Source organism: Rhipicephalus microplus, chromosome 3 (assembly GCF_043290135.1).
Source record: "Rhipicephalus microplus isolate Deutch F79 chromosome 3, USDA_Rmic, whole genome shotgun sequence".
Classification (NCBI taxonomy): Eukaryota; Metazoa; Arthropoda; class Arachnida; order Ixodida; family Ixodidae; genus Rhipicephalus; species Rhipicephalus microplus.
The window spans coordinates 78,760,587-78,774,123 of NC_134702.1; the positions used below are offsets into that span (position 1 = coordinate 78,760,587).

Consider the following 13,537-nt stretch of genomic DNA (forward strand, 5'->3'; position numbering starts at 1 on the left):
CTCTCCCCAAAAAATGCCCAGAACTCTCTTAGTTTTTAGAGTGCACATGTAGCCGAAGAAAGTGAGAACAGTAAAACGCTGATGGAGTTGAAAAACGAACTCAAAGGGACTCTGAAACGAAACGGTTTCGCCGACCTTGAACGAAATCGTTTGAACCGGTAAAGCAAGTCCTAAGTAGTTATCGGCATGAACTGCGTAATTTATTTTACAATACCTTAAAGATGTGAAAATATTTTAACCGTACAGCGTCTCAGGTGAACGGGTTTTCAAGTTATCGCGTCCTTTGGGCGCAGCGTTGTTCCACGCTGCGTAGCATCGGCCATCAAGTTGATTGGATATGTCTAGTATATGTCAGCAAACCCCTTGTGGAAAGCGAGCGTCGTCTGCCCTTGTTCTGCTTCCGTCGATGTGTTAAAGGGACACTGTTACTTTCCAGGGACACATGTTACTTTCCAACGCGGCCTCGTCAAGCGCGAGGACTGCGGGACGGCTTTATGCTCTCTCGTGGTAGAGTAGCTCGTATACTCTTAATTGTTAACAACCGTTTCTCAATGTGTTACTTGTTAATCGGCAGAGTGCGTGTAGTGCCCTAAAGCGTTCGCAATTTATTCTGAACACATTCTCGACGGAAAAGAACAGAGATTGCGAAACAACCACATGCCGGCCCCGCACACTGACCAGAGGGAGCAGCGATCCTCCCCCTGCCCTGTCCCAAGTTGTAAAGGGCTCGCGGAAAAAAGACGCGCGCACGCGCACTGCGTGCAGCTCTGCGGCACTGAGCCGTGCTAAAATGAGCTTTTTCCTTTCCTGAACCTCTCTCTCTCTCTCTCTCTCGTGAACCCTGGCCACAATCAGCCCACTCGTGTAGTACAGTGTACTAGTAGACTGTAAGTGTTGGGAGGGAGACGCACCCGTCGCGTTGCATTTTCATGGACACCGTCTCGGTGTTGCTGTTTTCATGCCGCTAAGCTTTGCGTTCTGGCACTGCAGACAGATTGTGAAGACGTGGATGTATCCGTCAACATTGATTTGTTACGCATAATTTATGCTCCGTACATTCTGTAAACTTTTTTTCTGGACCGTCCCGGCTCAGTCTACTGTTGTGACACAGTGGTACGCATGTACTACCGTAAATGGTTAATATTTTTTTTTTCTAAACATGTGTGCGTACAGCTAAAGCTGGCTTCACATGTTCTAGATTCTTTTAGAATTTTAGGCAGCACAATAAATTCAATATTCCCTTTCGCACAATGAAAAGTTAAGTGTGGCACCTTCTGCGGAAAGCATCGTTTCTATCTGTTCGGCTGGGTACGGAACCATGAACAATCTGATTTTCCGTAAAGCTGGGTTCGCAGCTTGTTGTGGTTGTCGCCGTGCTTCTGCTGAACAGCGCCGACGCATATTTGAACACAAATAACAGCACTTGGCAACTGATATGTGCTTATCTGTTCAAACTTAGTCTGTTTTGTCTATCATTCATCATTTATGATAGCGTCTGAGTGTCGTATGTTTGATAATCATCATCAGCCTGACTACGTCCGGCTGATGATGATGATTATCAAACATACGACACTCAGATGTTTGATAATACATGTCTGTAACGCGGAGTTAGAACAAGCCTTTGTTGACCGCTGTAATTGTACTCGCCTGAAATGTCGTCACCAGTATGCAATGAACTTCCTTTTGTGCGTCGACGCAGATTTGAGAGTATATAAAGACAGCGTACTGTCGCAGTACCGTAAGCACAGTGTCCCGTATCGTATAAAGCATTCGTTCTGAACGCTATTCACCATCGGCATCGTTTCTTCTGAATTGAGGAATTTCTTCAGAATTCGAGCAGAGCTTACTAAGGAATCATCGTCACCGTAATACAGAGTCACCATCGCCGTGCTCTGTTTCCTCTTGCGGTGCCGCTGTACTCAAAGCTACTGTGCTTTCTGTCGGAGGAATCATACTTTCTTTATAAAGAAGAATTTATATGCCGTTTACGGTCGTCGGGTGGTTGATGTATGTACGTACATGTGCGGCTGGTCTTCCAAATGGCCTGCTTCTTGTATTAAGGTGGTCAAACAGTGGTTGACGAATGCGCGTAGTACGTATAGGCACTTATGATTTCTTTGTGTACACCGAACGGCGAAAGTTTGAAAGACGTTCGCTCCAAAAGAAAAAAATGAACTTATGCTCTCTTAGTGCATAATACTTCTAATATAGCTGGGCACTATGTGAGTTATCATGCAAACTGTTGGCTGGGACATCTATTGTGAGTTTACGTTCCCTCACAAAGCGAGAATATAGCTTTCTCAAACATTTGGCAGTCCGCAAACCTAAGCTGTTGGGAGTACATGTCCTCATATGCGTGCATTTTCTTGCATATATGCATTCCATTATGTTTTCAACTCGCTCCAGAGCGGAACGTCTACGCCATACGCGGCTTCGCGGAAACCATCGCACCGTGAAAGCAGATATTGCAAGGAGTCGCTACGCAGCTTCCACAGCCTTACATGCTATGCATGGGCGCTGCGGTGCTCCAGTGGTTACTGCACTCGGCTACTGAACCGAAGGACGCGGGTTCGATTCCGGGGGCGGCAGTCGTATTTCGATGGAGTTGAAATGCTAAAGGCCCGAGCACCATCCGATGTCGAAGAACGTTCATGAAGGTTGCCGAAGCTATCCGTAGCCTTACACCACGGCGCTTCTCATAGCCTGAGTCACTTTGAAACGTTGAACCTTCCAAACCACCCAAAAACGCCATGTGTCAAACCCAGTTGCAAACTACACCGAATGTTAAAGCAAGAGTTTGACTTTGTAAGCTTCTGATCGCACGAACTGTCAGAAGTTGGTAAATCAAAGAGAGAGAAACGCCCCACGAAGTAGGCAACACCTTATGTCTGAGACATAAACAGCGATATTACACTTGATTCACTGATTTCGTTCATGTGTATTGATTATCAGATTGGTGCAAAGTTTGTCGAGATTTCTTTTACGTCTTGTAAATAAAAAAATGCTATGTGAGACGATTTTCTCTGTGGTATTAGGTATTAGCGCGCGGTGTACAGTTTGCTAACTTCTGCTTCTGTTTATGCCATTCAAACCGGTTTCTTTTGTTTTCCTGTCTTCGATCGCAGCGTTAAAGTTTTTTTTCGAATAATACACACGAATACTCAAGGACGCTGTCGAAAACACTAAATAAAATGCCCGACAAAGCGTTAGCTACCCACGGACACCCGCGTTACAACGCTCAGTAAAAAAAAACAATAAAAAGCAACCATGAGCGTGAAGGCTAAGAAACTTCCCCCGCTAAAAATGCTTACAGCCTACAAAGATATATGGTACACGTATGCATGATGTCAGCAGCGGTCAACCCGTAGTTATGGTGCTCCGCTGTTGACGCGAAGTACGATGGAGGTGAAATAGTAGAGGTCCGTGTACTTTAAGATATAAGAGCACGTTAAAGAACACCTGATTATCCAATGCTGCGGGTCCCATAATGATATCTCGGTTTTCGGACGTAAAACTTAGATAACACTATTATTACGATATATTCATGACATCTAAATAACAAGGTTTGAAATGTACAAACACTGCGCAATTTCACTCGTCCTCATTATCAACCTATTACATGGATGCACCCGAACGAATACATATATAAGGGATTTCCACGTCCTCCAGTAAGCTAATTTGAGTTCGTGCCTACGAGGAGCCTTGATTTTATCGCTTCATCTAACTCACTGCCTACCTCGGCTGCGTTTCATATCTCTCGGTAACCATTCGCAATGCTTTCAATGACCACCAGTGTTCTGTCCTAGGCATGGCGTGGTCTACCGAGGTACATTTCTTTCGCTTAATCTCAACTAGATTACTTTGCTTAAGTACACTTGATTGGTGCGCAATATACATTTCGTGAAATTGTAGGAACAAAAGAGAAAAGAGTGACGCACCGGCTAGCCACTGTTTAATAACACTCTGAGAAAAGTTTAGAAAAAATTAAAAAGAAATATTTTCAGCGCATGCGTGAACAACTGCCATCTCTTTCACTTTCTTCTCTTTTGCTCCTCCCCTTTTCACAAAATGTATTTCGCACCACATCATGTGCGCTTAAGCAAGATAAGCACCAACAAACCCAAAATGAAGTCCCTATGTATCTAGATTACCAGTTACCTTTGCTGGTTCTGTGACCATATTTGCTGTTTCTCAATATTTTATAGTCAAACTATTATTGTTTTGTTTCATTGCACGTTATGCGATGGCTTTTTTACAATTCACAATTATTTTTCTCTACATACATTTCACTTACAAGTTATGCAATAACTGCTTGGCCCCATAGCTATCGACGAGTACGAAGTTCGTTTGAAAACGTATATACGAGATACTTTTACGACAATACAAGGAATTAAGTTACAGGCGTAGAATATAAGAGCTCATGACTAGAAAAAATAGACAAAAATGTAGATTTGTCATTGTAGTGAGTCTACTCAGAGAAATCAAAAGGAACAAACAAAGAAAAGACTTCACTTCGAATTAAAAACAAGAATGCCTAATTAATAGCGTTAAAACAATAATTAACAAAAATGTACGTTTTGTTATGCATTGTTAGTGCTTTTAACCGGTTAGTAGAAACAACAACGAACAAAATAAGATACACGTATGTCCAAGAAGCAGACCATTTGAGTTGTAACTCGATTTCAGGTGGCCATTCATTTTTTTTTCTCGAGTTTCCCTAACGAAACCACATTTACTTAACATGACAATCGCGTTTACCAAAAGTCGGCGACCTGATTTAAACGTTCATCACTACTGAATTTGGTGACAAGAAGGCGAAAACGCCTGGAGCCACGCATGAGTGCACTATTGTTTTACACTAACCCCAAAAGCCTTCATCAAATGTAAGTAAAATTTCTACAGAGCTGCAAGTAAATGCAAAAAATAAGTAGCTCGTCGTCTCCAAGAAAGCTTACAATGGTCATGGTTATTGAGTACTGGCACTGTATTGTTCTCTCTTCTGTTTTAACTGGTTTGCTCTGGAGATTAGAGGTGTTGTCACCTTGGCTACTCCATTTCTACAAGTGCTGCTGCAAAATAAAAGCGGTTACTCAAAATGAAAATGTACAAGTGAAGAAAAAAAACCTATACAAAACTGAAACAAGTTAACGAAATAGTATTGTTATTTAGAGTAGCTCTAAAATAAGTTGCATAACGGTGAGCCCGATTAGAAGGGCTTCAAGCCTGAATGGTTACCTTGGCAAGAACTTCATTACTTTTTTCAAATAGCACTCACTGAAGCAGCGGTCTACTTCCGTCATAGTTTGCTATGTCGGCGCAGCTTTGCAGTATTAGAGCCCCATTGAGCACAGACAACACCTCGCAACTCATACTGGGTACGCCTCTATACTTCTGTAGCAGGAGTTGCAGGTATGTTCTCATCTCCTCCTCTCACCTGGCGGGTCTTGTGGTTGACGACTTTCTTGGACGTGGTCCATTCCTCTGAAAAGTACGACATGGCGAAATGAGGCGTCGAGCCGAGACAGAGCAGCCGCGGCACCAGCACATCAAAAACACTGCGTCGCGCGACAACAGTGTCCGGGCAGAGAGGCGAGCGGGACCGTCCGCGCATCCTGCCATAACGCGCTTCTGAAAGCCACGCTTGGCTGAATCACACCGCCGGCAGCGCCCATTGTGTTGTGCTCGCTACAAGGAGGTGACACACGCACGGGGAACCTTGCCGTCGCCGACGACGCCAACAAACGCGCGCCCACCGGCTCTCCGCCACGATTCATGAATGTTGCTTTGACTGCAGTGTTTGTATAGTATACTGCTGTGCACTCTCGCGTTCAGTGCTCCCACAACACGGATATACATGCGTGGTAACTTGCCACAAAGTGTCGGACAGAGGGAAAAAAAAACGCGAAGCAGACAGGCAGGACCACCTTGTTGGTTATTGTTTGTTTGTTTCTTTGTCGGCGCCATGATGCGTGTGCTTACTTGTGTATCTTTGTAGACTTACCAAGCTTGTTTGTGGTATTCGTTCGCGTGCTTATGTGCACGTATTTGCGTACTTTTTTGCATACTTAAAGTGTTTCTCAAAGTTTGTATTGAAAACTGCGTATACTCGGCTCTGACACAGCTTACGAGCCCATCTGTGTGAGCTTATTAAGAAACAGCAGCAACAGTAGTAGCAAGCGATATCAACAAAGCTTGCGTGTACCTGTCTACTACATTGCGCCAAGTCACCATGCCACATAAACTATACGCCGCCGCATAGGCGCAGCCAGCAGAAAACTGAAGAGGGGGCACTGAGCGTCCCCACCTCCCAGGGAACTTAAGCCGTTTGCGTGAACGTATATGTAAGTGCACATACAAACACACACACGCAGGTCTTCGAGTGTGTGTGTGCATTATGAGTACTTTATTCACGTCTTATGTATTATCTTTATGTATGATTGTGTATTGTTCTGCAGCAATCTCACCGAAAATGAACAATGTAAGCATAGTTGATAAAAATGTCAAAGTAAAAGCCAGCTAATTGGGTCGCTGTATTCAAGAAAACCTGTTAAGGTCATGGTTCTTCAGTTCATACATTGAAATGTGTGGCTGTGATGCCTACTACGGGCACGAAATACGTCATTAGAAGCGAGAAAACTTTACGAAATTGTAGCTGTCAGTACCTCTAACGGAAAGCTCGGTCATGTGTAAGAACTTCGTACCTGCTGCACGCCCACGTTTTTTTTTTTTTTTGAAGTCTTGCGACTGCTTTTCTGTTGCATTCTGTATTTACTCGGAATAACTTTTCTCCAAGCTCTGAGGAGTAGATCCGCTGTTATGTAGGCTACGAGCGATGCCGCGATAAAGGGCTCTGGATTAACTTTCACCTAGCGATGTTTTTTAGCGAGTAAACATTTATGCATTTACGCACGAGTGTTCTTGCACACCATCTTCACCAAACTGCCGCAGCCTGTGCTGCCAGCAATTAAACCCAGCATTTTTCTCTCTACTCTGAGGTCCCTTACTCCCACTTTGCATAAGCGGATATGATGGATACGATACCGGATTCGAATCGTCTCGAGCAGAGACCCTATTTATCTAGGGAAATGTTTTAGACGGTCCAATCGAATGAGAAATGTACACAAGGCGGTCACATATGTTCATAAATGAGCTTATGTACAGCGCTAAACTCTTCTAATTTGTTGACAGACTTTAATTCCCCAGGAATACTGACACTTCGACGATATTTTTATAAGGTGACATCGTATATTAAAGAAAAAAAAAACGAAACTGAAAAAAATAACACTGTCTTTATTCAATCTAAATAAAGTAGTTGGGAAGTTTGAGCGATTTTAAGGAAATTATGGAAGCATTTTTTTTTTAATTTTTACGTGCTCATTATTGTTTTTTTAAAGACAGAGACGAACATGAAAAGCTGGCTTCTTTGCACACAACCACATTTAGTGGTCAAGCATGCTTTAAAGGCATTTGTGTGCTTGTTACGTACGCGCAGACAAGTTCGATACTATCTCGCATCATTGCTCTTTGTAACAGCACCTGAGTGGTGATCGTTATTAGAGCACGAGGGTAGGTTTGTGTGGAATTAAGAAAGCGAAGTCTGACGCCATATGGCTCACTTTTGATGTTTTTTTTTGCTTTTAGGCTTTTAACGATGCGAAAGTTCCAGTGTAATCCAGCCGGCCTCGGCAAAAGCAGAATAGCGTCGTGTGGCTGATAGAGTTTTCTAAAATTATAGGAGACTCTATGACGTGGCTCTATAGCTCGTGAGCCAGGAGCTTTTTCGCTGCGTCTGTTCACTCGGTCACGGCGAGGGATGTAGTTCAAACAAGGTACGGGTGCCTTAGAGCAACGCTCTTAAACGTATCACACCGCATCTCACAGCTTAATTTCGTTAAGACACTGCAGGATTGCCAACCTCGCGTTTGGACAATTCTGGCACTGACGATACAGAATTACTAACGCGAGAGCCTTCAAGAGCCAGCGTTACAAGAATAAAAAACACGTAGTATCAGTATTGGCGTCGCTAGTCATGGTATTGGTTCGCCGGGAGCGAAAAATCGGCATTGTTCGCGAGCCTAAAAAGAAAAAATAATAATCAGTCTTAGGGCCCGAATCAAACCCGTGTACTTAGCGTGGCTGTTAAGGACTCGACCACAAAGCAAAATCTATGAATTCATTATGCCGGGTGAGGAATAACGTTCACGGGTGTAACATTGCGCTGCAGAAGCGTAGGATAGCACCAGGTGTCAAGACGCGTGAACTGCGCAGCGAGCGGTTGGTTGAAAGCGTACAACCCATATAACCAATGGCTCAGCTATAATACTACTTCACGGTCATCACCATCGGCCACATCATCGACAAACTGTGCAACTATAGTAGTTACGCATACCACCTCACAGACAGACACGTAGTGCGTACTCAGCAACAATAGGCGACCTTGGAGTATTTATATCCGCCAACGTACCGCGCACAGAATTTCGTTGCCTCACAGCACGGTTAAGCATATTAAGCGAGAATCGAAGCGTGGCACGCGAATGAGAAGGCGATGCGGTCATGGTTTGATATCGTTGTACTCTTAAGGCGAGGCTTAAGCGTCCCCCAAGTTTTTAGACCTGCACCGTGCCAGCTGAAAGTCGCCTGGCCTAGTTACTGAACTACAGCTGAAAGTCATCTGGCCTAGTTACTAAACTAGATACCCTATTTGTCTTCTCTCAATGACGCATTCTTGAGAAGGAATGCGGCACGTTCGCAAATGACGGCGACTGCACTATGTCACATGTAAAAAAAAATGGCGCTCAAACGGCAAAAACATCTAAAAAGGGCTCTGCTCCTTCCTCTAATACGAGAATTAGTTTATGCAGTCACGGCCACTGAAGTCTCGTTCTGTCAGTCTTTCACGCTAACGCGCTTTACTTTTTTTTCGTTCGCACGTTAAGGTCAACGTTAATTGCCGTCTAACCGAGGGGACTAACGCTACGCATAATTGGCGAGCATAATGCCTCCACGACCACCTTGACTCCTTCCTCCTGCTCTTTCGCTCCTACAAAGCAACGATTTTGTTCGATTCGTTGTTCTACACGAGATAGAAGGACCTATTAATCCTAATAGGACACTTAGCCTCAACGACAGAGACAACGGACCACTTGTCTTATCCCGAGATCCAATCACGCGATAGAACCGGCTAAGTTGGAGTATTATAGGAATCTAATATATCCGCACTCACGCTCTCCAAAAATAAAGCAATGAAAACGAGATTACTTAGAATCTAGCACGCGTACTACTGAACTGCTGCCTGTTCACTCATATACTGAAGCTACGTGCAAAGCACCAACGCATCTGCACACAAGAGACGAAAATAACCTCGATGTCTCTACGCCGCAAACAAAAAGCTTAGGCAAGTTTCCTTTAATACGAATCAAACATATCATCTCTGTGTAAAGCTCAAAAAAAAAAAAACGACCTCGCGCATTTACAGTACGTCTTGATGTGAGGCCACCCGTGTTGTAATCACGGGTCCTTTCTTGTATTGACATAAAGACAATCGCGCCTGCTTTTCACTGAAAAAAGAAAAGAAAGAACATAAAACTTGATGTCTCCACGTGTTGCCCGTTCATAGCACTGAATCTATGTCGTTGATCATAATTACCCACTCAAACGATCACGACTGTTTCCACACAGCAACCTGTACCCGCCTAATAGGCGCTGTAACGGTAATTAGTTGGCCCGCGGCAGTGAACCCGAACAGCTTCAGTCGATGAGCGTATGTGCGAGATATACACGGGGAGACGTGACTAGAATGCCGACGCTTTCGTGCGAGAGATACGTGAGCGTGCATTGCTGCCAACAACTGTGTGTGCTTCTGCGCGACGAAAGTGAGGAGTTGGTAAAACTACATACGCGTGAGATATGAGGAGAGCATTGTGCATGAGTAGCGGCAAAAGGCCCATTTCATTTCATTTGTTTTTTACAGCGAAATCGGTTGTGAGATCACTTTTTGGGTCACGCGCCTGCAGTCGTTGTTGTCCGCCGCCGCCGCTTGTGTATGTAACCACATCGCACACACACACAAAAAAAACCTTGCACAAATCACACAGTGGGGCTTGAACCCCGGTCCGCTGGGTTCCAGTCCAATATTTTACCACTGAGTTACGCCGGTGCTTGTAAGTTGTCAAACTTGCCTTAGGCTGGCATGGCCAAGCACTAATGGCACAGTGGGGCTCGAGCCCGGTTTCGCCACTTGCCAGCCCAGTATTCTACCACTGAGCTACACCGGTGCTTGTGACTTGATGTCAAACTTGCCTTAGGCTGGCTTGATGTCAGGAAAGCAATCGCGTTAATACGACATATAGAATGTTTTACAACAGCAAAAAACAAACAGTCGTTACACAATGCGAATAGCGTAACGAGTGGGCCGTCTATTGCTCCAAACTATCATAAAAGCGTCTTCTTGCTCCCCTATTAACTGTGGCGCACACCCACTTAAACCGTAATTCCTCATCGTCGTCAGCCACTGCATGGACAACTGGCAGAAAATTCCTGGCAAGTGTTTAGCGGATACCACGATTCTCAGATGAATGACGAAAAATAGCATAGCGAATGGCGGCCTACTACCCAAAAGTTTATTAATAATGCCCTTGTGTGTACCAAGCAACTGTGCTTGCCGTACTTACCCAATGAGTGTTTTTAAAAGGCTCTGAAAAGCCGCTCTTTTAGCTTTCGGTGTGGCTGTGCTGCGCCTACCACGCAGGCCTGGCGTTTTTTTTTTTTTTTCGTTTATAGGATGTATTGCGACTTGCGCATAAGTTGTATGGTCTGTGATGAGTATGCAATCTCTTTAATTGAATTTGCGGTGAGGTATAGGCTAGGCGGTTTAATTATTTCCTGTCGTTATTCGATTCAAACGGTACTGAGCGAGCAATATACATGATTTAAACTTGATTTAACGAGGAAAAGGTTTATGCATGAAAACTGAGCAGTAAAAACGAAATTCAAGAACCCCAGAAGGTACTGCAATGTGCCAGGACATCGATACTGGAGCCCAATAAATGTAGGCTTTATTGTTAGAATCCAATGACTCACAACGTGGTGTGACTTGTGCGCATAGAGCGACAAAACAATTACGCCGTATGTGCACGCGGGGACTGCATTCATTCCTATGAGCACTGGTCGCGCACTCGTACATTGTTGTCGCACAGTTCTCACTCGTGAAGTACTCGTAAAGTACATGTCAGTCACGTAACCACTGCCCTCTACACCACTCACTCACTCACTCACTCACTCTAACTGCAGTTTTCACTTGCTTTCAAACAGGAAAAAGTAATCTTTGCTATACGTCTCCCTGGAGATGTGAAATGATTAAGCACAATTCCTCAAGTCAACAATGTCCGGTTTTTGAAGTGAACAGGTTTAATCAAGTGCTTGTGACATTTGCGACTATGCGCGCGGAGTGCAATTATTTACTGGTGTAGACTAGACAATTCAAAATTCACGAGTTCTTTACGCACTCTTCACGCGAGTGTACATTCGTCCACGCGTGCGAAATGACATCTGCTTCTCATTCTTCAGTGTTGCTTATCTTTCACCGTTGCGGCCGAGCTCCAAACGACTTGCGAGTACCACGGTGAGTATTTGCAAGAGTTTTCACATTGTCCGCACTCCACTAAGAACGGGGAGTGCTCGTTCACTGCACAGATCGGCGCGCAACGGCGACATCTCCGCTGTTCGAAACGCTCCGCGGTACTTGCACCGAACGAAAACATACACAGCGGCAGATAACCATAGAAAAGCGTAGAAGACCATGCAACGTTTTGGATGAAAAATGAAGGTTATAACAGCAAACGAGAAAAAAGAATGAGTTTGACAGCGAGGACAAGGTCAAGTTCGCGCAAAAAGGGGAACGATTTACGAGAGATGCAAAAACAAACAAAGAAGCAAACAAACAAACAAAATGATTGTAACCGCATTTGCGAATGCATTGACCAAAGGGGCTGTTGCGCTACCTATTATGCTACACAAAGAAAGACAGCTACAGAAAGAAATACAATTTAGGTGAGGCACAAAAAAAAACAGAAAAGAAACTTTGTGAGTGGTGTGATTCATTTTCTTGCCCCACATATACGATAACCCGCGGCGGCATTTAGCAACTAAGGACGGGTGGCGGCCAGACCGTGCGGTGGGAATTCCAATCACGAACGTTCGGGAAACTAGTTTCGAAAAAACTTTTAAACGAGCGTGCGCTCCTGCAGAGATGCCTCACCGGTTTCAAGAAGTTCGAGGCGCACGCAGGCACGTCTGAATACTAAAGGAAAACGCAGATAAAGTGTACAAGTTTATAGTGGGTGTACGTTTGTGTCTTTCTTGCGTGTCTGCCATCGCCTCAACACTTGCTGGACGTACAACCCTCTCATACGTGCTATAGGAGAATTCATGACTCTTTTGAGATCTGTCTGGAGATTGCTATCTCACGGCGACTGGACTGGCTTCTTTCTGTTTGTATTTCATTACTCCCTCCATAACTAGAAGTATAGTTCTGGACACGCGGACTCTTGTGGATGCTGTTTGTACACGACATGCTGTGACCTGTCACGTGCGAGTATACGTTCAGTCATTCTTGTGCTCTGCTTCGTGTGACTCGTTGTTTTCAGTATTAGTTACTGATAACTATAGAATGCTGTATCGGTTATTGTCGATACGTAAAGAATATGGCAGTATGTCGAGTTGAAAGGGTAGTTGGTGCTGTCGCAATTATGAGCACGGGGCCGTGCGTCAGAGTGCACGCCGCAGGCTCGGCTGCATTGGGATGGGAGCAAAATTCCCAACACGCTTGTGTACTTATACTGCAGTGCGAGCACGGGGAAAAGTTTAATTGGTCGAAGTTTATGTTGTTGAGTGGCGAAATCGAGATCCTTAAACTTGCTTTGGCAGTTGAACCGGAAACAAATTTCAAAAAGTATTGACCTGTAGGCATGAGCGCCGTTGGAATGCGCTGACGCCATCGCAACCGGCGTTCCGGAAATATAGCAAAATCGAGAACGGCATGTTCATGCAGGGATGCTGTTTACTATCCCATAGCTTTTGCTTTAAGTGTGGTTATAAATGTGGCTTTAAGTGTGACTTTAAGTGTAGTTTCAAGTGTAGTGTCTTTGACTTCACGAGCAGCACGGATCCCATAGCTTTCTTCAAGCTGTGCCACGAATAAAATTTAACGCGACGCAAGCTGCCGGCGCATTTCATTCGCGAAATAGCCCAAGGACTTTTTTGTCGGTAGTATGGCACAGTGATGTTGGTACGCTGAGCCTATAACGCAGAATAAAGTAACTTGTCGTGGATCCACACGCAACGCACTTGGCTTTGTGATTGCGCGGTTGCTTTGAGGAAGGGTCTCCTTATAATTGTCCCACCAAGCTTGTATCAGTTCTTGAATGCCTCCTTTTTTGCAGTTGGTCATCGTGGAGCATCTTTCGTGTCAGTGTTGTCTTTTTCGCTTTCTCATATTGTCAAACATATTGTCACGGGGTCGTGACGTGGCCGAAGACAG

At 44.5% G+C, this 13,537-nt stretch overlaps 1 protein-coding gene across 1 annotated transcript in view; it reads right to left on the reverse strand.

Moving 5' to 3' along the window:
• The window catches only part of LOC119186077 (uncharacterized), a 128,630-nt gene that overhangs the window by 25,230 nt on the left and 89,863 nt on the right, over positions 1 to 13,537 (reverse strand). The window contains exon 4 of the mRNA XM_075889877.1: positions 5,435 to 5,481. Coding sequence (XP_075745992.1) covers positions 5,435 to 5,481 — 47 coding nt within the window. The remainder of the gene's footprint in view (positions 1 to 5,434; positions 5,482 to 13,537) is intronic.